The sequence below is a fragment of the Kryptolebias marmoratus genome, linkage group LG22, assembly GCF_001649575.2.
Source record: "Kryptolebias marmoratus isolate JLee-2015 linkage group LG22, ASM164957v2, whole genome shotgun sequence".
Classification (NCBI taxonomy): domain Eukaryota; kingdom Metazoa; phylum Chordata; class Actinopteri; order Cyprinodontiformes; family Rivulidae; genus Kryptolebias; species Kryptolebias marmoratus.
In genome coordinates, this window is record NC_051451.1 from 23,278,008 (window position 1) to 23,302,922 (window position 24,915).

The 24,915-nt window shown below is 40.8% G+C and overlaps 1 protein-coding gene across 8 annotated transcripts; it reads left to right on the forward strand.

Moving 5' to 3' along the window:
- The first annotated feature begins 2,370 nt into the window (after positions 1-2,370).
- On the forward strand, positions 2,371-22,613 carry map3k4 (mitogen-activated protein kinase kinase kinase 4). 8 transcript variants are annotated; one of them, XM_017413041.3, is made up of 26 exons: positions 2,371-2,622; positions 7,548-7,732; positions 7,809-9,235; positions 11,118-11,531; positions 11,687-11,844; positions 12,799-12,915; positions 13,028-13,127; positions 13,249-13,332; positions 13,422-13,691; positions 13,764-13,913; positions 14,182-14,343; positions 14,456-14,589; positions 15,145-15,223; positions 15,316-15,394; positions 15,808-15,910; positions 16,870-16,998; positions 18,639-18,739; positions 18,826-18,906; positions 18,983-19,174; positions 19,252-19,322; positions 19,418-19,534; positions 19,624-19,783; positions 19,871-19,993; positions 20,989-21,095; positions 21,481-21,660; positions 21,746-22,613. In XM_017413041.3, exons 1-26 carry the CDS (start codon positions 2,591-2,593, stop codon positions 21,764-21,766), a joined length of 4,776 nt encoding a protein of 1,591 aa, XP_017268530.1. In that variant the 5' UTR covers positions 2,371-2,590; the 3' UTR covers positions 21,767-22,613. The 8 variants fall into 8 exon arrangements, with proteins under 8 accessions (XP_017268530.1, XP_017268532.1, XP_037829601.1 ...); XM_017413043.3 differs by having other exon boundaries at positions 2,372-2,622; positions 7,548-7,624; XM_037973673.1 differs by having other exon boundaries at positions 2,372-2,622; positions 7,548-7,624; positions 7,812-9,235.
- The last annotated feature ends 2,302 nt before the right edge of the window (positions 22,614-24,915 follow it).

Genomic DNA, 24,915 nt, shown 5'->3' on the forward strand with positions numbered 1-24,915 from the left:
ATTATGGTTTTAGCTTCCTGTTAAAGGCTGATGTATCAGAGCATCACCTGCTCACAATTTATCTTAAGCCAGTTCTATCTGACACAGCAAATTCTGGATCCTTTGGGAATTTAAGGCAGAAAAGCAGTCACAGACCTGTACGCTTTCGTGCATCGACTAAAAACCTGATGTCTGATAAAGTGCTTGACTAAGTCACATATTCACGTGGCAGAGTAAATATGCTCAACTGTATAATATAACCGGGAGTTAACTTCCTCAGTTAGCAGATCCTCCTCCAGCTGACCCAGTCACTACATTTTCAACAGAAACAAGGCGAGCACATAAGTGTTTATCTTGATTTAAATAATAAATCTGAAGTTCCTAGTTAGTTTTAGACATGGCTCTAAGACCAAAATACATTAACTTTATATACATTTTGCTTGGTCAAGTTTCAACCACTTTTTGCAGCTGTTTTGCCACATATCCAGATTTGATCTAAAACTAAAGTAAGCAGTTAAAAAGTGATAATAACAGTTTTATTTGTTAAAAACTGAGGGGCCTCTTAAAACAAATAGGTATAAATTTTCAGTGAAGAATGTGCGACATGCCTTAAAACCAGGCTTCATTTTGCCGTCTAAGAACAACAGAAGAGAGATACAGAAAAGTTTATAACAAGAAAGTAGAGGGTTTTTTTTAGGATGACTGGAATTGGCAACTCATATCTTGCATGGGGTTAAACCAGCCCTGAATATAAAAATAAAATACATAAATAAATAAATATAGTTTCTAGAAAGGTGGTAAATAAGAAAGGAGTGAACAATTTTCCCTGCATGTGGCCATCAAACTAAAAATGTCCTCCTTCTTGCACTCTGTCTTTCAATAGACTGCAGATGGGATTTTTTTCCCTGATAGATAATCAAAATTATAATTAAACAGACAACAATTGATCAGATGTTATATATAATTGCAGCATATCTTATTACTATTATTGCTGCAGGTTCAATGCAGCACTGCAGTTGAGGTATTTCCTTTCAGAAACCAATAAACTATGCCTGAATCTATTTATACATTGGCAGTAATTGATTCATTGTGCTTCTCTTATCAAGTGTTTAAAATCACTCCCGATGTCAACATGAAACAGGGCTGTTCCTGTTTTTTTTTTTAAACGTAATATGACTCAACAAAACTCAGTGTAAACCTGTCCATCTATGGGAGACAGGAAATGAACTTTGAGGAGTATATTCATCACAGGTTTTATGATTTAATCTGAATCACTCCATATAGTTCATTCAAGAAATAACACAAAATTAAAATAATGACATTAAACATCTTTTAGATATTTGATTATGTGAACAGTGAATAATTATTATACTTATAAATAGGTAGATTTAGGCCCTAGTACAGTATTAAATATGAATAAATTCACTAAGTAATTTACACCGATAAAGTACAAATACAAACACATATATGGAATATTTTTAAGCACTATTCTTTCAAATCTAGCTGAAAAAACTCAGTCAAGTTCACAAGTTTTTGATTTGAAAAACTGTGATTGATTGATGTTACACTGTGGAAATATTACTGTTTTACTGTGATTAAAAAGATCAAATCAAATAACCAAACTTCAAAATTTCAGTAACATTTTTTTTTAGCTTTGGAGCCTGTGGGGATTAATTTGACCTGGAGCAGAATTGACAAACCACAGCCACAATACACTGGTGAAATTTCTGCAGCACGTTGCCGTTCAGGTGCTGCGTTCCTACAGTTTTAGAAGACTTATAGATACTTTTTTCTGCAGATACGATCCTTCCTGAGACCTGTTCATAAACATGGTCACCCCTGACACACACACACACACACACTCATTAATGTTAAACTAAAAATACCCAAGGAATTATTTATAACATGTGAGTATTTCACTGAAATGTACAGCTCTGGAAAAAGGGCTTGAGTCGTCACTCTTTTTAAAAAATTTTGACTGTTTTATTCTTTGAAAAAAATGTCTCTAGCAAATATTTCTCTATTGGATGTTTTTTGTTTTTTTCACTCATTTCTGCCTAGTCCTTACGCCTGCTACTGTCAGAGGAATGTTTTTTTGTTTCCTAAACCACATAACACTGATCTTTGAATGATACAGACATAAAAATATAACAAAAACATCCAAACTATTGGGATGAGCCAGTGTTGTGCGCTCACTTGTTCACAAAGCATACAAATAAAATAAATAAATAACCTTTTACCTAGTGTCAAACACTTCAAGCATGATAATTAATCAAATCGTGGTGATGACCAAACTATAACTGATTCATTATGACTGTAACCCCGAGGATAAAAACACGCACGGACTCCCCGCTCAGTTATTACACGGGAGATTGACCCATCCGGGCTGCCGTAGCAATGAAAGGCAGAGGCGCTCCTCCTCAATGAACGTTGGAAAGATGGCGACGGCATACGCACAAGCGAAAGTCTACGGTGCCGGCGGAAGGAAAGTGCTTTAAAGAGGCAAAAATCCACCTTCGTTGCAACGGTTCGGCAGTGCAAAGTGTGTCCGACATTAACTAGACATGCCACGGTCCATGCACGGCTAGGAAGAAGAAGCCGCTGTTTTGCTATGGAGCCTCCGGATCGGAACAAACCCAGCAGGTATGCGGATTTGTTGAGCAGTATCACCGAGACTCCGCTCTGCTAAATAGGGAGCCGCATTCGGCGCTACGGGAGCGCTCGCGAACTCTTTTAGAAACCGACTTCCTGTCAAATAGTGGTACGCTTGCAGTTAATGCATTTTTTTTGCAACAGCGGAGTTGTAAACTTTTTAGGGCTGACGTTTCAATCGCGTTTTCCCGAAAGTATTAGGTTCTCGGTTGATTATTTTCGCCCCAGCTGTGAAAGGCGAAATGCTCGTCACGCGATAAGGTAACACGGGGGGGAATAACTGTGAAGCGGTGCAACATGTCAAGCTAACATCCTCCCGTAGCTGTCGCTTCTTGTCACTTTATTGTTCCCGACGCAAACGGGCCGAGGTGAAGTTTGTATATTTTGCCGAAGTGGGTTCTGTACGCGGACTTGAAGGCGTGCTGTTAGTTATTTGAGATGTGCAAATTCATCACAACAGCGAAGCGAACCGCAAACTTCGCTGGCTCTAGCTAGCTCCGCTCTGTTATTGTTAATCCTTTCAGCTAGACTTTTCGTTTCTGTTCGTGGACTCTGTGCGCTTGGTGCACTTTTTTTTTTTTTAATCGTGTCATTATTTCTAACTGTACTGGTCTTAAAAGTTGCCTCATTTATGCAGTGTCAGTCTGGGTGAGTTTGCAATGCGCTTCTTGTGATAAAGTCGATGAACGTTTCTGCATTTTTTTATTTGTTGTTGCAGAAAGCATGCTGACATTTAGGACGTTTTGTCACTAGTGCACATAAGTCGAAATACCGCTTTTTCTCCCCCCCAGAACCTCAGGAATCTGCTGTTGTGTCTTCCCCTCTCCTCCCTCTTTTACAACCAGTTGTTTGTCTGCAGAGCCAGCGACTTTGAGGGCATTTATCGAGCTGGCTCAGGTCTTTGTCAGTTGCCACAATCCCGGTTTTGAGGAAATAACCGACCCTTTTTCGTCCCGTATTTTACTAATGATTAAGTGCAGGCCAGTTGTTGATACCTCTTGTGGCCACTCAGTCGAACTGGATGCACAAACAGCTCACATATTGTGCAACACTGGCCTTGTTATTGTTATTGCTATCCCACTTAATTGCACAAGGAATAATGAATCCGTGCTGTTGCTGAGCGTGTATCAGGTATTTAGTGTTTGAACACCCAAGTTAAATAATATATGAACACTTTTTCAGAGTCTTGTGCAACTCATGCTATGGAGTCACGTTTTATTATTTGATAATATGAATAAACAAATTGCAAATATACAATAAAAGCTTTGACTATTTGTGACACAACATGGTGGAAGCTGCAGAGTTTGCAGAGGATCCACGTTAGCTTTGTCCCTGTTGTGTTCTCGGAGTGCAGAGCTCTGCAGATAAACTATATTACTGCACAGCTATGTTGAGAAAGATGAGTTATGTGCTCGCTCGGCAATTGAAGGCTATCTCTATCTTTGCAAGTACAGAGGTCCTTTGTCAATAATGTCTCATTCTCAGCCTGTCTGAAGACATTGTGGCTCACAGGCATTCCAGAGATTGCAGGATGTGGTGCACTGTGTGCTGCTGATTGCTGCCTGGAGTCCTGGAGGCTCTCTTTGGGTAGAACTCATTAATGCCTACATTTGCCAGCAGCACAGGCTGCAGAATACAGATGGACTGTCCTCTAGCATTTCCTAACTGCATCTCTGCCCACACCTGCTTTAGAGCGAGAGAGAGAGAGACTCGCGTTCTCACATTCTGTCTCTCTCATCTGTTATTTCCTTTGAGACAATAGCATCTCTGTGAAAGCTACTCTGTGGCAACTGATGGTTCCAAGATTGTGGAAGATAGTAAACGATCAAGAGGCATATCAGAGGTAGCTAAGTGCTGGAGATTTACATGACTGTGTGCTAGATTTGATGTTTGTAGCACGCATGGCTGCAAAAGAAAGTGCAAGTTCAATCTGTTGCTCGTGATGCCAGGGTTTCAGATCGAGTTTCAAAAGTGGAGCAGGCAGATTCATTCGCAATCTAAGTGGTGTGCAGTAAATAAACTGAAAATCACTCCATTTACTGTATGACTCATGCTACAAGAAGTCTAAATAGTAAACACAGCAATGGTTTGTAATCACACATTTACTGTAAAATTATATACTGCAGGGGAAAAAAGTCCTCTGTTGCACACACACACACACACACACATTATGCTTTGCACAGTTTTAAGTTGGAGAGGCTGGGAGGTCCAATCCTGGCAATGTCACACTGTTCCTGGGAATGGGTGTGGTCAAGTATGTTGTGTTCATTGTTTCTGAATTCTGAAAAGCTTTGATAAAATCATACGGTAAAATGGTTTCTCCATCTGTTCTGTCTGTTTCTCACAGTTTGACAACAGGTGAGAGATTCATATAGATCAGTTCAAAGACTGCACTGCTACACGGAAGAGATTACATCTGCACTTTTTTTTTTAAATATTTGCATGACATCAACTGTTAACTATGGGCTCAAAGAAGTAGCTTAGCTGACACATGCATTTTACAGTGGGGAGTAATCAAAGTTTGCATTTAGCCTGCGGAGCTTCGGTTATGCCAGCATGACCTAATTAGAGCAAAGCGTGCTCTTACAAAACCTCCGCCACCTTCTCCTCCTTTTCCTCTTTTTAAAAAAATCCCCTTTAGTTTGGACATTGTGAGCAAGTGTGCTCACTTACCAGCTGTGTGGCATTCAGCTGCGGGCCTCACGGGCCACGTGTCAGAGCTATTCAATAGAGTGCCCCTTGGTTGTATAATAGAGTGGATGGTTGATGTCAAAGGTCAGCCCCCCTCAACCCCCCCTGACTCTGGCAGTCCTACGTATCTCTGCTTGTCTCTATTCAGAAAAGACTTTAGATTTTGTGCTGTTTATTATTCACTTAGTGTTTCTGCCTGGGGGCTGTAACATTCCACTGGCCTTTATTGGAGTCCCAATGAGCCATCCGATGAGCCATTGAGAGCAGCCAGACACCATCTGCAGTGATAATTCACTAGTGGCAGTCAGCAGGGGCAGCTTGAGGACCATAGTGCGGCTGTGGTTAACTGTAGGACTTGCAGGCCAGTAACTTTCTCTGTGCAGTCTGTGTGTAGGTTTAAGGGGAAAAAAAAACACAAATTGAGAAGATTTTTCACAGCCTTTACTGCAACTGCACAATGTGTGCTTGAAATGTCCCATGGCAACCTAACAAACAACCTGCAGTGATGGCGTCACTGGCCTTGCTTTCATTCCTGAGAGATTTAGTCATGCTGCTGTTCTGCGTAGACAAGTGCTTTTTTTTTTAACTTGGTTTCATTCCCTCTCATATGCATGGGCTATTTTTGTCCCTAGGCACCCGAGAGCTACGCGTGTCTCTTGTAATGTTTACAAATGTTCACACAACCTGGTCATCATTGTGAGAAAGACGTAGCAGAAGTTTGGAGGCAAACAAGATTTTTTTTTTTTAAATACGTAGTTGCATTACTGCAAGGATGTGATTCTGTTTAAACAGTTGTTCTCAATATTTACATTGCAGCATAAAAGTGATGTTTGTGATGCTTAATGCTGTGTTATTACACAGAACATGGCTCACTGGGCCTTCTTGTATTTTTATATTCTACTTGTGCAAAGCCATTTTTTCTCAATCTCTAATAATAAAAGTAATATATTAAGATCATCATCAAATAACTGACTCAGTAAGGCTGATTGTTATGAGCAGTGTTAGTAAAATCCCAGCATGCAAGCATTCTGTTTCATTTATTGCCTTTTTAAACTGCTGATGCACCTAGACTTGCACAAGCAGAATAAGCAGCAGGTGTCTGCCTCGCACGTCCAGCTGCTCACTCTTTGTGTGTTTCTTTGGAGAGAGACAGATTCTGCGATAGGCCAGATGGGCAATAGAATCTGGATCTTCTCCCTTTGGCCTCCTGAAAAGCCTCAGCAACTGATTTTCAGATTACCCCCCAACGCCTTAACACACTTTCTCCCCAGGGGAAAGGATACCCTTTCTGTTCTGTCTACACAGATGTTAACAGACACGTGTTGGGGAATGCCTTTCAGTGAGATAAATGATGGTGATCCTTACAAATATCACTCATTTCAATTCTCCTCCACATAGTGTTGTCATTTTAGTTTATTGGGGGTTGGTGGGTTCAGGGAGGCCCTTCTTTCTAGTCCTATTATTAAAATACCCGTAGAAAGGGATTGCAAAACAAAGCTGTTGACACTGTGATCCAGGACGGCTTGCTGCTTTGTATGTGCTTGTTTCATGTTAATTTGAGTGTTTCCTTCTTGCTGCAACCACCTCATCTGATGTTTTATTACCTGGAATTCATAGTCATGCTGTTAAGCACCCATGTCTGCTTTTTTATTGTTTCTCAAGGTTCACTTTGAACTAACGAAATAACAGGTTGTTTTGCATTCTTGGTTAGTTTGTAGTTGGTTTAACACTTGTGCTCTCAGGATTGACTCTCTTCTTAGAAATCTTGGTTTTTGCAGCATAGTTGTTGACTTAGCATTCATTGTTAGTGACTGTAGGTAGGTATCCCTTTCTGCTCAACAGACCATGTTTACCATAGGTTATCATCCTTCATCTGGATGGCTTTAGGCACGCCCAGAACATTGTTGTTATACATGTAGAAAGTACCCAGACTCCAAAAGACAGAGTACTGATTCTTACTGTATTCTTACAGCTGCAGATACTGAGCTAGTTATTATTTTGCAACCTGTTTGTCTTGCATTAGAAGTGATTTGCTGTGCACTCTGCATGGGTGCAAATAACCCAGAGCAGTTCACTCTTACACACCCATTTTTGGCATGATTGAAATAGTCAAAAAAATTTTACTTTTAGTATTTCTCCCAGTTTATGGTGGTTCTTGTAAAATCCATTTCATGTCACTTATTTGTTCAGTCTGAATTTTTCCTAACATCATCTATTCTTCACAGGCAGGACAGGGGAGATGCTTCCCAACAGAACTCTGAGATGGATGACTCCTTGGACTCTCTGAGTGAGGAAGAGGAAGGTATTTATAGCACATCACCTCCTTATTCCTCCCGTCAAATGAAACGCATGTATGGCAAGTATCAAAAACCTAACCAGTCAAGAAGTTCAGGTCGGCCTCCAAACAAAGGTCAGATAATCAGTTTAGTCAAAGCATTATATGGAAGTCATGCATGCATGGTACTCACTTTGCGTTTGTAATCCAGCAGATGTTAGCCCTTCTTGTAAGAGAGATGGTCCCAAGCCAGCAGAGACCCCTGAGGATCACAGCCACAAGCAGGGAAAGAAAGAAAGGGACAATCTTCGCTCTACCGAAAGAGACCAGAAGAAGACATTTCAAGGCTCTTTTATATTAGTGGATCATGCAAAGTCAAGCCATTTTGGTCCCATCAGTATGGATCCCAGGAATCAATACTTAAGCTTGGGCTGCAGCAGTGTCAAGCTACCTGTGAGTATGCCCCATATGGCTCGGACCCATCGGCAAACCTCCAGGACAGACTGTCCCGCTGACCGCCTCAAGTTCTTTGAAACTCTACGTCTGCTACTTAAGCTAACATCTATGTCCTCTAAGAGGAAGGAGAAGGAGCAGAGAGGCTTGGAGAACATGGCCTTCATGGGTCAGAACAATGAGGTCATTTGGTTGGAACTGCAGGCTTGGCATGCGCGGCGTTCCACCCACGACCAAGACCTCTTTCTTTTCACTGCCCGTCAAGTTATCCCTGACATCATTAACAAAGTGCTGCACTTTAAGGTCAACTATGACAGCCTGGGGGGAGCTCAGTGTTCAGAAGTTCAAACAATCCAGGAGAACTGTCAGACTGTCCCGGATCTTGTCTCCGGAGAGGAGGAGGTTCCTGTAGCAAAGACCAACCACTGTGGAGTAGATCCCTGGGGCTTTAGTGTCTCGTCGTCTTTAGCAATGAATGCAGCAGAGCCTCTAGGTTCTGGCACTGATTGCAAGGAGCACCTTCAACGCCAACGGCGAGCCTTTGAGCAAGTCAAACAAGTTATGGAACTGTTGGAATCTGTTGAAGCTTTGTACCCCTCATTGCAGGCCCTACAGAAGGACTATGACAAATATGCAGCTCGAGACTTTCAGGGCAGGGTGCAGGCACTCTGTCTGTGGCTCAATATCACCCAGGACCTCAACCAGAAGCTGCGTGTTATGGCTACTGTGTTGGGCCTACATGACTTATCCCGTATCGGGTGGCCTGTGTTTGAGATCCCTTCACCCCGCTGCTCTCGAGGAAATGATGAAGAGAATGAGGAAGATGGGGAAAATGACTCAACAGCTACTTTTACACCTGAAAGTGATCGAGAGGACAGAGATGTTGAGGAGGAGGAGCAGGAGGAAGTTGGACACGTCGTGGAGGGAGAGTTGTCTCCCACCCTGACTCCTAAATTTGCCCGACTGCTGTCAGAGGAGAAGTTTCTCCCAACTGCTACTGTTAGAAATCCAGAAGTGACTGCAGGAGGAGACGTTTTCTGCCCCACAGCCATTTACAGGCCATTTGTGGATAAAGCTTTGAAACAGATGGGACTGCGTAAATTGATACTCAGACTGCACAAACTGATGGACCGCTCTCTTCAGAGGGCCAGAGCAGCGCTGCTTCGACACACTCCTGCACTGGAGGTAAGGCTATCATTTTTCAAACCCTGCACCAATTTGTCATAAATCTTTTCTCATTTAACAGAACCAGTTCAAACGTTATAACACTGCTGCAGCCAAACCATGTATTGTTTATTTTTTACACATCTATGTATTATTGATTTCTCTATCTGATCCCAAGTATTAGATTGGGATCCTTATCAAGGCATTTTTTTTATGGCTCAAAGCTGGAAGGCGAAGGCGGGCGATAATGTTTTTGTCCATGTGAAGGTGTTCATATGTCTGTCTGTTACCAAAATATCTCATGAACCACTGGAGGAATTTTAATGAAACTCCAGAATGAAGTCTTTGAGTGTACATCTACAACTGATTCACCTGTGGAGTCAACTCAATTCAAGATGGCTGACACATCTAAGTGACCTCAGAAAATACAGGAACGGCTTTAATTCAGTTAATTATACAGATGTTGGGCTAAAATTAGTTGTGGTTGTAGCTGTCAGTCATTCACAGCACATGTGTACTTCCCTTTCACTTCCTCTGTTTGCTTGTCAGCAGAGAGTGATGTTCAGTATAAAATGATCTTTCAGCACACACCTAATCATTACATCTGCACAGGTGCAGATTACCTGAGAAATTGAGAAACCACTTCAGTTAAATTTGGTCACTGATAATAATCACAAAGCACACAATTTCATCTAATGAAGTAAACCGTTGAAAGTTACAAATATCAGTAACTTATTAGGAGACGGTCTCGCTGCAGGATGATAGGAGACACATTAGCACGTCCCAGTTAAGTACAGCATCTGAAGCTTGAAACAGTGTTGGATTTGTTATTATCGGTCAAAACTTTTATTTCAGTGTCATTATGGAACTTCTACCATTTAGTATTCTTATTTTGGTAGTTTTATTTTATCGTTTTCTTTTTTAGATGTCACAATTTTACTTCTGTGTTATTTCAGTAAGGGCTTGAGCATCTTTGTGTGTTTGAGGTAGTGCTCCACAGTTTCTGGAATATGTTCATAGCCAAAAAGTCATCTCAGGCTCTCCCCCCTTTTTTTTTTTTTTGTTTAAAGTTATATTACACTGTTCATTTTGTAGTCTTAAACTGAGCTAATTTGGGTGTGTTTTATACAGTTGTTGCATGTTATGGAAAACCACACCAGAGTTTTGACCACATGTCTGCAAGAATATTTTGTGAAAAGTAAAACGATGACATGAACTACATTTCAAGCTGATTATAATTTCACGGTCAGTGTGGTGATACAACCTGAAACATGTTACTAAACTAGATGCAGCTTTACAACCATTCAAACTCAAATAGATCAAGTAAAATTGAAAGCAAAAAAAAAGTCTACTTGATGAATTACAAAGAAGAAATTCAGTTTTTCTTCACTAATTTATTTATTTTTTATTATATACAATTGTGATCTTTGTAGTGAAAGTGTAGTTCCTCAAGCTTGTATTTTTTTTTCTTCATAACATAAGTGTCCAACACCATTAAGAAATAGGTGCAGTGTTTCGAAGCAGCTAAATAAGTCATATTTGCAAACTTGAATTGCCTTAATGTAAAGAACATTTTGAGAATTTTCTTTTATTCAGTGCTGAATAATGCAAGATGCTATAATGTGGTTAGTAAAAGGAAAAAAAAACTATGTTGACACAACAGTTTCATTTTTTGCAATAAAATTTGAATATTTGAGGCATTGGTGGAAGAAATAAGCCTGAAGAAGACACAAATTATCTCTCTAGACATCTGTAATGGACTGAGGAACCAGAACATAGTTCTAAATTCTATTTATCAAGTGGGCCTATATTTTGAATCTGTTATGTAGTGAAAAAGTTTTTTTTTAAAATGACAATTTACATTTAGTTAAACATGTGAGTTTACTGTGCCTTTCACCTGCAGTTTGCTGACTCCCGAGACCCCATGCTGTACAGTGACTACCTACCAGAGCTGTCGCACCACGTATCCTGCAGTGGTGAAACCGATCCAAAGCTAGGAGCCGACCAAGTATCCTGGGAGGATCTGCTGAACATGGATCTCCCATCCTTCCAGCCAGCATTCCTCAAGCTGTGCAGAGTCCTCCTCAATGTCATTCACGAATGCCTTAAACTCCGACTTGAACAGAGGCCAGCCGGAGACCCTTCGCTGCTCAGTATCAAGCAGTTGGTGCGTGAATGTAAAGAGGTTCTTAAAGGAGGCCTTCTGATGAAGCAGTATTATCAGTTCATGCTGCGTGGAGTGGTGACTGATGATCAAGGCTTGCAAACGAATGCTAACATTGATGAGTTTGAAGAAGACCTTCACAAAATGCTCGTGGTAAGATTTACTCTGTGCTCTTTAACTTAAAGTTGAAAATCTCATATCAACATATTGACCTTGAGTGTTTAATTACAAAAGCTGATGAATTTCGGCTTTCTTATCATGGCACACAAGGAGTATTGTGGTTATATAACATTGGTTTGTTTTTGTAGGTTTACTTTGAGTATATGCGCAGCTGGATCAAGATGTTGCAGGAGTTGCCCCAGGCCTCTCACAGCTTAAAGAACCTCTTAGAGGAGGAATGGCACTTCACTAAAGTCATCACTCCTTACATTCGTGGAGGAGAGGCCCAATCTGGGGAACTTTTCTGGTGAGTGAACCCGCTGGCAGAACCTGATTTCAGCCTTAACAGGTGGCCCAGTGGCTTGAGGCAAAAAAGACACGTGGGCAGAGACATTAGGCATACTCTGTTACAGTGCAGCTGTGAACCGCGGCCAGCAGTGGACAGAACATCACTGCCCACTGTTCATTTATGAAACAAATAAAAGTAAACCCTCAAGTGTTTGCCAATATAGTTTTTTTGTTTGGGTTTTTGCATGATTGTAGCTGTTTACTCAGGTGGTGGTTCAGAAGTTATGTCAGAGAAATTACAAGTTGCTGTCTAAAAGAAAAAAAGTTTTATTGTGTCAAAGATGGTGTGGAAAAGCTTTATTGTAGAGATGCACCAATGCCAGTATCGAGTATCTGTTTGCTACTGTGTGTACTTGTACTTTTACTCAAAAGTGTTCCAATACCACAGTACCTGATACCACTTTATAGCAGCATGATGTTCTTTTCTCACTTGAGCAGTCAGATGGTAGAGGAGGAGCAATATCAGCAGTGTGGGAGGATTTCTTTTCTTTTTTTTTGTTTGTTTTTTGTGAATTGGCTGTCTTTATTTAGACTCCTTACCTGTTGTTGGTAGTAATACACCATAGAGTTGTTTGCCAACTGCCAATGAACACCACCAGGAGGAAAATAATAATAAGAAAACACATGGAGGTATTTCAGTAACATAATAGACGGTTTAAAGCCCAAAGGACACAAGAGGTCTGTTGATACACCTCTGTTGCAAAAGTGCAAAGGTGTAAATGTTTATAATATAACAGTCACTTGTACAAGAGTTTGAGTTGGTTTTATGTTGGAAATGTTTAGTTGGGCTCTGTTCTGAGTTATCATTAGCTTGAGCCACAAATAAAAAAACACTGACTGCTGTCAGCTGCAGGTAAGACACAGTCTGAGCTTCATTAACAGAGTTTAAGTTAAGAGTTTATTGTCTTCGCAGTAACATTGCTGGAATGCTGCTCGAGTCCACGGGGGAGTTCCTTGATGCTGGTCTGCAGAAAAGTGGGAATAAATTCTGGGAAGGCACCGATGACAACACAGCCTCTGATGAAATCAGGTATGAAGGAAGAAGAAAAAATTATCTTCACAAATTTAAACCCCAGAATTAATCCTATTTTGGTCTAGTGGTGGTATTTAAAACGTTTGATTTTTAATTGTTTTTTTCATAGGCGCCCAGTTATAAAAACTAGCCGGTCACTAAAAGAGCTGTTCCATGAGGCCCGGGAGCGAGCATCCAAGGCTCTGGGTTTTGCCAAAATGCTTCGCAAGGTGACAATCATAAGTGAAGATGTCTCCTCACATTTTGTGAAACAGAATATCACAGCCTCACTCATTCGTCACCCTGCTCACTCTGCTCACTGAAGAACTTTGTCTGCTTCTCTCTCTGCAGGATTTGGAGATTGCTGCAGTTTTTAGCATCACTAGCGGAGTCACTTGTCTTCTGGAGAGACTGAAAAAGAGAAAATTTGTCAAGGTGTCCTTGTATTTTTATTTCCTTCATTTTTCTTGTCAATTTAGCATGTATCATCTTTTTTTATGTAACACTAACACGTTTGCCTCCAGGTTCAGATACCAGGCTTGGAAGAGCTCCAGGTTTTTGTGCCCCGTGGCTTAATGGATCAGCGGCCTCTCATCCTGCAGCTTCTGAATGCTGCTGCTGGCAAAGACTGCTCAAAAGAACATGATGAAATTGTAGAGGACGAAGCCTACCTGCTCATGAGCAAACACGGGGCTGGGGACCCCACTACAGATTCTGACTGGGCTCAGTGGAACGGTGAGCTGCTCAAACTGGTCCCACAGATGGAAACTGTTGACACTTTAAGGGCCATGAAGGTACGTCACAACTTGGATTTTAGTGCGTTCGAGGTGTTGAGGAACATTTTACTGATCCAACTTGTCTTTCAGGTAGAGAATTTGCTCTTGATTGTGATGCAGTCGGCTCATTTGGTGAGCCAGCGAAAAGCTTTTCAGCAGTCCATGGAGGATGTGCTTACTCTTAGCCGGGAGCAAACATCAAGTCAGCCTCTCATTGATAGCGCTCTAGAAGATCTGAAGGTGCTTACATAACCCCGAGTTATGTTATTAGATAGACCGCTGCATATCTGTGTCCTACTTTCATATCTGTTTTTATTGCAGCTGTTCTCATTTCCCCTAAAAGAAAACCTACTAAACTTAAATAGCTGTTACATTCAGTACCACATTACAATGTAGTGGAAAAAAAGATGCTATTAAAGCTGCCATCAGTTGCTTTCTACTTTTTATTAAACTTTCTGTGATAATGATAATAAAACAATCCTTACCAGTTTTTTTTTTCTTGTGACAGAACAAAGCCCTGCAGCTGTGTGTCAAGATCAGCACAGCTATTGACCAAGTGGAGTACATGTTCACCACAGAGTTTGAGGCAGAGGTGGAGGATTCTGAGTCGGCTACTCTGCATCAGTACTACAGGGAGGCAATGATACAGGGATACAATTTCGCCTTTGAGGTAAAATCCTTTAGAGTCAGAAGTCTGATTATCTGTGTGTGTGTGTGTGTGTTTGTGATATGTACTTACTTGCTTGTTTTTTTTATCGAACTGTTTACTTTTTTATTAATAGTACCACAAGGAAGTGGTTCGCTTGATGTCAGGAGAGTTCAGACAGAGGATTGGTGAACGCTACATAGCTTTTGCACGCAAATGGATGACATATGTTCTGACCAAATGTGAGAGTGGCAGGGGCACCAAGCCCAGGTGAGACTTAACCTTCTGTTTAGAGATACTCACACATTCATGAGTAATTTGCTTGTCTTTCTTTGTGTTTAATCGAGTGCACAGTCTGTCTGGTTTAATTTGAGGGTTGCCATTTCCAAATTAAAGGAAGAATTTCAAAATGACAGAATTTCTTTTCGGTATGCAGCATGATTCAGGTTGTTAAATTAAACTGGTGCCATCTGTTTATTTATGATTAAGTTCACTGATTCAGGGTTGATTTCACCTGTAGCATTTACAAGATTGTCAAAGAACTCTAAATGCAAGTGAAACAGGTCCGTTTTTGATGGTTAAACATAAAAATAATCCACCCTAGAAATGACAGGAAGATTAGACGTGGCTAAATTAGAAGCTTGGTATTCTGAAATCAGAAATACATCGAGATCTGCAAAATAACTGACTGCAGAAGACGAAATAGAGTGATGGCAAGAATATTTCATGAAGGAAAAACACTCTAAGAGGCTGATTTAATGTTACCCATGTCTTTTACTTTAAAGTTCTGGCGCACAGATTGACTCAAATGTTCCACTTCCACAGGTGGGCGACTCAGGGTTTTGACTTTCTCCAGGCCATCGAACCTGCCTTCATGTCTGCCTTACCAGAGGAGGATTTCCTGGTAAGGGCTCCTGTTTTCTTATTTCCTGATTTTATGTAGCTTGCACAAAAGGCATGATTGGATAATAATTTTTCTTTTTTTCTTTTCTACAGAGCTTGCAAGCCTTGATGAATGAATGTATTGGACATGTGATTGGAAAACCTCACAGCCCAGTCACTGGCCTGTACATCTGTAAGTTGCTGTCCTGTGGCGGGAAGTGTTGGTGACTTCAAGAAGGTTTTATTTGTTTAGTCTGCATTGGGACACACAGAGTGCACTGTGAACTCAGCCGTCTTGTGGGTTGAGGAGTGTTAACAGTTTGTGTTTTTGTGCCTTTGGCTGTCTGGATATTTGTCAGTACGCACTGCAGCGTAGGTTAAACTCGAGGTGCTAAGTGCTGCGTGTGTACAAGCCGTCACTACATGATGTCAGAGCCACCTGTTGGAAATTATTATTGAGCAAAAGTTCCAATAAAACTATCTGATTGGAAAAATATGAGCACTTTGATCCCTTGAGAAAAGTTTAAAGCAAAGCTAGCATTTAATGCATAAAGACTCTTAACATGTGATGAGATTTTAATTTACATCGGGTGTTTTTCTCCGCAGCTCCCAGGACCGGTCCTCGTTCCATGAAAGTCCCTGCCCCTGTCCGCTGTTACAGCGATCCACCAAACCCTAATTTGTTTATTCCTAATTCTGACAGTTTCAGGTAAGTTACTGAAATTCAGGTTTTTGCAGTAATTTGTGTACCGTTGATGTTTCCAATACACTTTACTGCATGGCTTTGCATTTTCTTTTCTTTCTGTCTCTTTTTTTCTTAACCTAATTGTTTTATTCTTAAACATATGTAAGCTTCCCTGTGCATATGTTGCTTTTGTATATATATATATATGCTTTTTTATTTTATTCCTTTAAAGGTACTCATTGCAAACTGTAAAATACAATTTAAAATAGGGTGTCCCGAACTAAATTAAATGGTGCAGTTTGAAAGAGTTTATTTTAGTATTTTTTTTCCATATATTGAATACAATTCTGAAATCTGGGTACGCACTCAGTGTAAACAAAACACTCACCTGAATCAGCTGAAAACCAAGCTCGAGTCACATGATTAGTCTGTGTAGCTAAACAAATATGGCGGAATTGAACAAGGGTGGAATCAAGGACAACATTTAGATGGAAATATGAGTGAATCTGCTGCTAAATGTGAAGGCAAAGAAAAGTTTCAAAAGTTGTCTTAGTCATTCAAACTGCATGATTTACTTAACAAATATGAGTGTAAATATTTCCCAGTGCATCAGAAGTGTCAGACTTCTTGATCCCAAACGGCTCTTCCATGGACGTCATCATTGTTGACCTATTTTCAGTCACTTCAGCTGTTTGTTGCTAAACAAACACACGTGGTAGCTGGCAGTTGTCTGCCAACTCTGCTTGCAGATTTTTAATTTCAGGGCACATAAACCATCAATATGAGGCTAAAAATGTGCAGTTTTTTTTCTTTGTTCATGTTTTTACTCGTCTTTGTAATGAGTACCTTTCTAATGCTTACGTTGATTGTTGAGAACGGGTGTGTCTGTCCCCCAACCAGTCAACCAGTCCCCCACACATACATCTGTTCACAAATCCCATCTCCCAAAGCTGCGCTCCTCAGTTTGTTTTTTCACCACACAGCTCTCGAAGTCTTCCCTGCGATCTTCGGAACCAGCTGTTCCCCAACGGCCCTCGGCCTGTCCCTGTCCCTCAGGGCCCAGGGGAACAAAGCCACACGAAAGCACTCTGCAGCAGCCCCAGTGAAGTCAGGTAGCCTTGTTCGAAAGCAGAAATGCTCCCAGAGACAGCTGCAGTGACAAATGAAAGTCATTTGAAAGCTTCCAGTAATGGAACAAGGAAATGCCTCATGGCCATTTTTTTTTTACTTTTCTATTTTTTAACCCATAGTAGTGTCTTCTGTAAAGGAGAGGATTTACTAAGATCCCTATGGTGGTGTGCATAAATTACAGCTTTTATCCATTCAGTATTGCTTGCCTTTCATTTGTAGTCAACTCGATTCAAGATGGCCACCACAGCTAATCCTGTTGAGGGATATACAGTATATATAATATTTGATTTTGATTAATATCTTTTATCTTCCTCATTGTACTGAAACAAACATACAGTAAATGTGAATATTACAGCAGATATTGAATCAAATTTTACAAACTTAAATCCTGGGGCATTTTCCTTTTACCTCGCATGTCATCAGAAACTGATGCTGCATCCATAACATGGCGTTTTTATTTTAAATGATTCTTAATTTGCTATAAGATGCTCTTAAATATAGTTTGCAGGGAACCAATCTCGTCCACTAATGGCTTTCCTAAATCTAAAAACGAATTTCTAAAGTCTGAGTTTTAAAACGGCAAAATGTGATCAAAGTTGTAAACAAAAGGAATCCAAGCCTCACACAAGTCCCAACAACTGGTCATGGGAAGAGACTGTGATTGCTGTGCATGATGTGGAAATGAACTCTGCCTCGGTGAAACAGTGGCGTAGAATAATCTGCTTCTTAGTCCTGTTTGCAGCGGTCTTTCTTGCTTTGATGCTGGTGATTCACTGCTTTTAGACTCTCTGGGCACATTAGCGTGTGGTATTGAAATCAGAATCTTTACTTGGGAATCTAACCTTGTGTGGATGACAGTGATGCATGCTGAACTATTAACAGACTTCAGAAGGTACTCTGCAACTAAGACAAGTCTGTGCTTCTTGTGACGTGTTTAAAGATCTCTTGTTCTTTTTTTCACATCTTTTCTTATAATAAAATCATTAAAAGTCAGAATTTCAGGTATATATAAGTATTCAAACCCTTGATTTTATACACAGTTGAAAATCTTTAGGTTGTAACTAGAGTACTACCGGTCGGAGTCCCAACTTAGATTTTTTTATTTTTTTTATTGCATCTTAAAGATAATAATTTGACATCTAATTGGGATTCTGTCTTGGTCATGCAATTAAGTTTTTCTCAACACATTCAGTCTTTATTACATGTTTACCGTTATGAGCCCTTGAGCCAAATCTCAGGGGATGTATTTTCCTCCGTCTATGGTTCCCCTATCCTGTCCTGCCTTTTTATTCCTGCTAATGACAAACACCAAAATCATGCTGCCGCCACCGTGCTATATTGTAGGAATGGTGTTGGACACAGGAGCAGTGGCTCAAGTTTAATATTATAACTTGTCAGCCACGAGAGAGGACATATTCCTTTTTTAAATAATTCTCAGTCGATTGAGACATTTTAAAACCATCAGCTGAGTAAAATTCAAAGCATGTTTGCTAATGTTTTTAAAATGAAATTGTAATAAACTATGATTTTTGATAAGGCCATTAGGAGAAAGCCCTTTAGGCTGAAGTACATCATCTGACTGTATGGCGGTGTTCCATGAGTTTCTGTCGTGTCTCTGCAGGGTGTCCAGTTTCCACGAGAATGATCGTCTTTCTTCAGTGGCAGCAGAATTGAATTTTAAATCCCTGAGCCGCCACTCCAGTCCCACTGAGGACAGAGAAGGTGGGAGTGTTCGGTGATCTGCAAGACTGTTAACTCGACCCTTCTTCTTTTTTTTTTTTGTGTAATTATTTTAATTTTTCCTGCAGAACCTTCGTACCCAAAAGGAGATCCCAACAGTTCTTCACGCAGAAGCTGGGAGCTCCGCACCTTCATCAGCCAGTCCAAAGGTGAGCATCTTTCATCATAAATGTCTCCTTGGCCGGACAGAATAAAACAATTTTGACTTCCTGTTCCTCCTGACAGACATGGCAGCACGGCAAAGCCCAATGGAGGCCGTCCGTCGCTCCATTCGCAAGTTCGAAGAGAAGCGGTACGCCATGATGAAGCAGCGCAACATCATCGGCCAAGTGTGCCACACACCCAAGTCCTACGACAACGTCATGCATGTTGGACTCAGGAAGGTGACTTTCAAGTGGCAGAGGGGCAACAAGATAGGTAAGGCTGGAGTTATGATGCAGCTCATTTACCACACCTGCAGACAGTGATGTTGCATTTTTTGTTTGCGATGTCAGGTGAGGGCCAGTATGGGAAGGTGTACACCTGCATCAATGTCGACACTGGAGAGCTGATGGCTATGAAGGAGGTGTGTAGCACAGCCAAATCAATCCAATAGCTTTTGAAAGACCAGTTTTAGAGATGAGGCGGGTAAAAACACAAACACGATTTGTTTTGCTACAGATCCGATTCCAGCCAAATGATCACAAAACCATCAAGGAGACCGCAGACGAGCTGAAAATATTCGAAGGCATCAAACACCCAAACCTGGTGCGGTACTTCGGAGTTGAGCTGCATCGGGTGAGACGCTCACGCTTAACCATTAAATCGGGTAGCAAGTGCTGCAAACTGAAGCAGATTAGTATAAATGTGCACATGCTCGTCTGTAGGAGGAGATGTACATCTTCATGGAGTACTGCGACGAGGGAACTCTGGAGGAGGTGTCCAGACTGGGACTCCAGGAGCATGTCATCAGGCTTTACAGTAAACAGATCACTACAGCCATCAATGTTCTGCATGAACACGGCATTGTTCACCGTGATATCAAAGGTTTGAGATTCTGTTAATAAACCTTCTTGTTGTTGGATGGCCATAAGGTTTCTAACTCATTTGTCTGTTTTGTTTTGTTCATAATAGGAGCCAATATCTTCCTGACGTCATCCGGCCTGATTAAGCTTGGTGACTTCGGCTGCTCAGTCAAGTTACGGAACAATACTCACACCATGCCTGGGGAGGTGAACAGCACACTGGGAACAGCAGGTACACATTGCAGTTTGTCTCAGAGTTACATGCCCCACCTAGTGGAGGCATTTCTTTTCTTCTGCTTCAGCAGATCTTTTCAGTCCGCTCTAATTTACACAGATGGATGTTCTTCTGTTGATAACAAACATGTACTCCAGGCTTTCAGACAGTGTTTTTGGGCATGTAAGTTTTATGTCTGCCCCTTTTTTATCACCTGCTGCCACAGGCGAATGAGCGATTGTGTTTTTTCATGCGTGTTCATCTGTATTGTTAGAAAAATATCTCATGAACCAGTGGACAGCTTTTAATTAAACTCTCAGGAAGTAGTCACTGGATGTACATCTCCAACTGAATACCTTCTTTAGTTGCATTTTCCACAGCTAACTGTTAGAGAGGCATCAAATTGTATTTTTGCACCAATAAGCTGTTGGCCTAAAGTTTGGTATAAATTAACATGATGAGCAGTGAGTCAGTTTTTTAAAAATCCAGCAAAGACTTGACTCAGGACCAGAGAGATTCATCATCTTCCTGTTGCTTCATCAACTCCTGCCAAGTTTTCAGCTAGTAGCTCTCAGGGAATAACCTTACTGGTGCAGGAATACTAATTTAAAATAAAGTATTTTCACACAAAGCAGTAGAAGGTGTTGTCAGTAGAATTGTTAATTTTTTTATGGATGCAACAGAAATTAGAAACAAGCTGTAAAAATGCAACAATAATTCAGCCTTATCTTTTCAAAGCATGAATGCTTCACAGATTGTGGATCATAGATTGTGTTCAGTGGTGTAAGAAACAAAACATTTGATGCCATTTCCTTGTTTTCACTCCAATCATTGTCTCACCGAATTTCACAGAAAAACCTTTCATTTCTGGAAGCCTGTGTTGTTACAATAAACATGTTTTCTCTTGGTCTCCTGTCGTTCTGCAAAACAACCTGCAATTCTAACAAAATCATAAAAATTCTTATGAATACATTCCTGGATTGTAACTAAATATCTGTGCCCAAATCTTTCAGCATACATGGCTCCTGAAGTCATCACAAGAGCAAAGGGGGAAGGTCACGGGCGCGCAGCAGACATCTGGAGTCTGGGCTGCGTCCTCATTGAGATGGTGACTGGAAAGGTAAGGAGTGCAGACAGATTTCCTGTCAGCGTGCAGTAAGTCGAGGAAAGGGAGAACTCTGTAGCTGCCACATGAAAGCTACGGTTTAAAGTTCAGTAACATTTCTGTTTGCTTTCCAACACGTTCACATATTAGCTACAAGCTCCTGTTTCACCCTTTTCAAAGCTGCTCTGCAGAATGTCCAGTAAAAAGAAATGCTTGTGGTTACAGCTCCTATTATTGTAACTGAAAGGTAAAGCTGCTGATTTCCACCTGCACGTCCTAACATGTTTACTTCCTCGTCCCCCCCCCCCCCACACACACACACACACTAACAGAAATTCTTCTGAGCAGAGAAAAGAAACAAGGAAATGAGGCATTTTGTTGTTTCCATCTAAACTTGCAGAGGCCCTGGCATGAGTACGAGCACAACTTTCAGATCATGTACAAAGTGGGCATGGGCCACAAACCCCCCATCCCTGAGAAGCTCAGCACCGAGGGGAAGGACTTCCTCGCTCACTGCCTCGAGAGCGAACCCAAACGTCGCTGGACGGCCAGCATGCTTCTCGATCACCCGTTTGTCAAGGTGGAATGCATTTCATCACGTAATTCTCGAACTACTGACGATCCAGCAGCCGCTCATTTTATCCCCCTCCTCTCGACTGTTTCAGGTTTGCACAGACGAAGAGTGAATGACATCTCCTCTTTGGCTCTTTTCGTTTACAAACTGAAGCACTACTGTACACGCTGTTGGCAGAAGGAGAAAACAAAAAAAACTGTGGACGTGAAGAAGATGGATGAAGGCACATGGAGTTAAACTGAGGAACTAATACAATATCATTTCAGAGGACAACTGGATCCATGAAATATCAAATTTAATGTCTTGATGTATCCATGGTCGGGGGTGGGGCTGTACATACTGTAAGAAGAGGATTGGCCTTCCTGTATAAAAATATTGTAAAGTTAAAGTAATTATTGCTACATTTGTTTGTTCTCACTGGTGAAGACTCCTCTCAAAAGGTATTGAGGAATCTTTTTTTTTTTTTTTTTTTAAGTGGGACGGGGAGGGTGGGAGAGTATCTATAGCACTTTTAAACTGTTTACCCAGGGGAACAGCCGAGTAGAGGAGGAGGGAGCCTTAATTCAGCTGAAAAAAGGCGTGGTTAGCCTCAGTGAATGGAAGGAAACGATTTATCTTTACAAACCGAATATCATCCAAATATTTAAATATTTTATATCCCTCGTCATCCAGCAAGCGTCGGCACAAAGGATTATTTTTATGCGTTTTTCTTTGCCTTTGCTGAGGAGAAGATGTCAATTTGGAGCAATGTTCAAGTCTGCTGTGGTGAAGGTGAAGAGCTGTTTGAGACCGGAGCGTAGCCATCCGAGAGGAGAACAGGGCCTGCTCCCCCTCCCTGCTGCTGAACACTCAACCTACACACACACACACACAGATACACCTCAACTTCTGGTCCTCTGCTGCTCCTACAGTGTTTGCTATGTATAAATAATATTAATAAACCAATCTTTTTTTAATAATCTGCGTGTTGCCTTTCTTGATGTCACATAGGACTGCATCACACACAGTTCTCCTAAGTTTCCCACAATTAAACTGTTCTGTCTCCTGTTTGTAATACGCTGAGTTCATCAGTAACACAAGTTACTGAAAACAGGAAGTTTATTCAATCCACTTTTTTGGAAGGTAAGTCACAACCCAATCCATATTTTTGCTGATGGAGCAATTTTGATATTACATGATTCTTGTAACAAAGAAGTTTGTAGGTAAAGTCATTTTTAAGCTGTTTATAAAGACAACGTGACTTGCTTGTTACCAATCTTTAGACAAAGATTGGGTCATGTTATTAAATCAGTACTCAGGCTCACAAGGACAGAGAAGGAAAAAGTAAGAAAACCCACTTTCAGCTCTGACTTTTAAGATCAAGACTTAATTTCAAAGATAAAAGTGATTTTCAGCAGTTTTTTTATTTTGGTAAATGCATTCTCGGATAAAGAACCCGACATAATGTGTTCATGGAATGTTTTATTATGCAAAAAAATAAAATTCAAAACCGAGTCCATGATTCAGTAGCTCGTAGAACCACGATGACCAGATGTTACTGGAAGTAATCATCTTCTTCTTCATTTCAACATCTTGATCCTTTTCTGTCTCAGATATCCCATTGTAGAGTTGCTCCTGCTTTTAGGATCAATCTTGTGTTTTTACGAACCAAATAAAGCCAAGCTTTAGTTTTTGAGCTGATGCACTGTAGACAGTTTCGGTCCTTCAGGTGCAAAACAAGCCCAAATTATCATCCGTCCACCTCTGTGTTTGACATGTTTGATTTTTCACCTGGAGCAGTGCTGTGCTTTACGTGCTTTACGCATTCAGGACATTGTTCTCGACGTCGTGTGGTGTGTTTAGACGTAACCTGATCTGTGCTGCCATGTTCTTTAGAGAGAAGAAGACCCTGCCTAACCAGCTGTACTTGTTTTGTTTTTTTTCTAATTTCTAAAAAAGAAAAAAGCTTTAGCTTATGTATAATTATAAAATGCTCAGTAAGGCCTGCACAGTCTGAGATGTTAATCCAATAAATTTAATGGAGTACGCTTGGTTTTTAGTTTCTTTTAGTTTATCATTTCAAACAAAACAAAACATAATGTTCCTCTGCAGTATACTTTCCTTGTTTTACAACCAGCTGAGGACCTGTTTTCATGTCCTGAATTGTTCATTTGTTTTGTACAAACTCTAAACTTGTTTGTTGGTATGGCTGCAATGAGGATGTAAAATTTGAGGTACTGGTTTATAAAATTTATCCAGTTATGCCACATTAGTAAAAACACAACAGAGAAGCCCAACGTATGCCTGAAGATAACCGTTCAATGCACACTTTTAAAAAGTGTGTGGTGCTTGTTTTCAATCATATAAAAGTATATTATTTATGCTAGTTTTATTTTCCGCAGTTGTTAAAAATAAAAGAGGACACAAACAATATGAAACCTCTTCCTTCCTTCCACAACTCTGAGTTTTGTTCCTGTTAGAAATGAAAACAATGTGGCAACTGTGAGTCATAAACAGCTTCGGCTTCACAAAACATGACGGAGCCGATCAGTTTAACAGTTCATTTGATCTGCAGTGTTTTCCCAACATATTTTACTTTTCACTATCTGGTATTTTCAGGTGATTCAGCTCAGACCTTCACTACGCAGCATGTTTACTGACTGCAGTCCATTTGAGTGTTGCTGTGTTTTTTAGCTGACTCATGCTTGGAGCACACAAACGAGTTTTCTTTGTGAACATGCAGTTAAATGAGCCATAGGCGTTACACCTTTCACCCACAGTCACATTTGCGTGACAGAAAATAAGACTTTTTACAGCAGGTAACCAGGAGGCGCACGGACTGGGGCGTCAATATCTGCTTAAAGCCAGCTGTGTTGTAAAAGTTGCACAACTTGAAGCTTTAAAGCAGCCACTTCCACATCAGGCTGAACTCTCCCAGATAGACCCGTGAGTTCACACCCAGTGTTTTCCCGAGGCGTGACATCATCTCCGCCCACTGGGACTTAATGATTAACTTCACCAAACTCCGAACTCTGCTGAGAGGTCATGTCAAGTCTCACCGGAGTGATTTAGATACTTTTAATCCTAAATGAGTCGTTTGCCATAATTTCCCTTATCTTAATCTTCACAATTTGCAACCCAAAGTTAAAAGTTGACACTCTGGGCTTTAAATGATCTGCATTTTTAACCTTGGTTAGGTGCTGCATTTCACCTTCACCCCTTTCGACACACTTACACATCTTAGTCACAGCTACTTGTGTTTTTCCTGTCAACAGTGACACT

Coding starts and splice junctions, on each gene's coding strand:
- map3k4 (XM_037973668.1), top strand. CDS start 2,756: ATGCATTTTTTTTGCAACAGCGGAGTTGTAAACTTTTTAGGGCTGACG. Junction 13,128..13,248: donor TTGCCAAAATGCTTCGCAAG/GTGACAATCATA, acceptor CTCTCTCTGCAG/GATTTGGAGATTGCTGCAGT. Junction 19,323..19,417: donor AGCTGATGGCTATGAAGGAG/GTGTGTAGCACA, acceptor GTTTTGCTACAG/ATCCGATTCCAGCCAAATGA.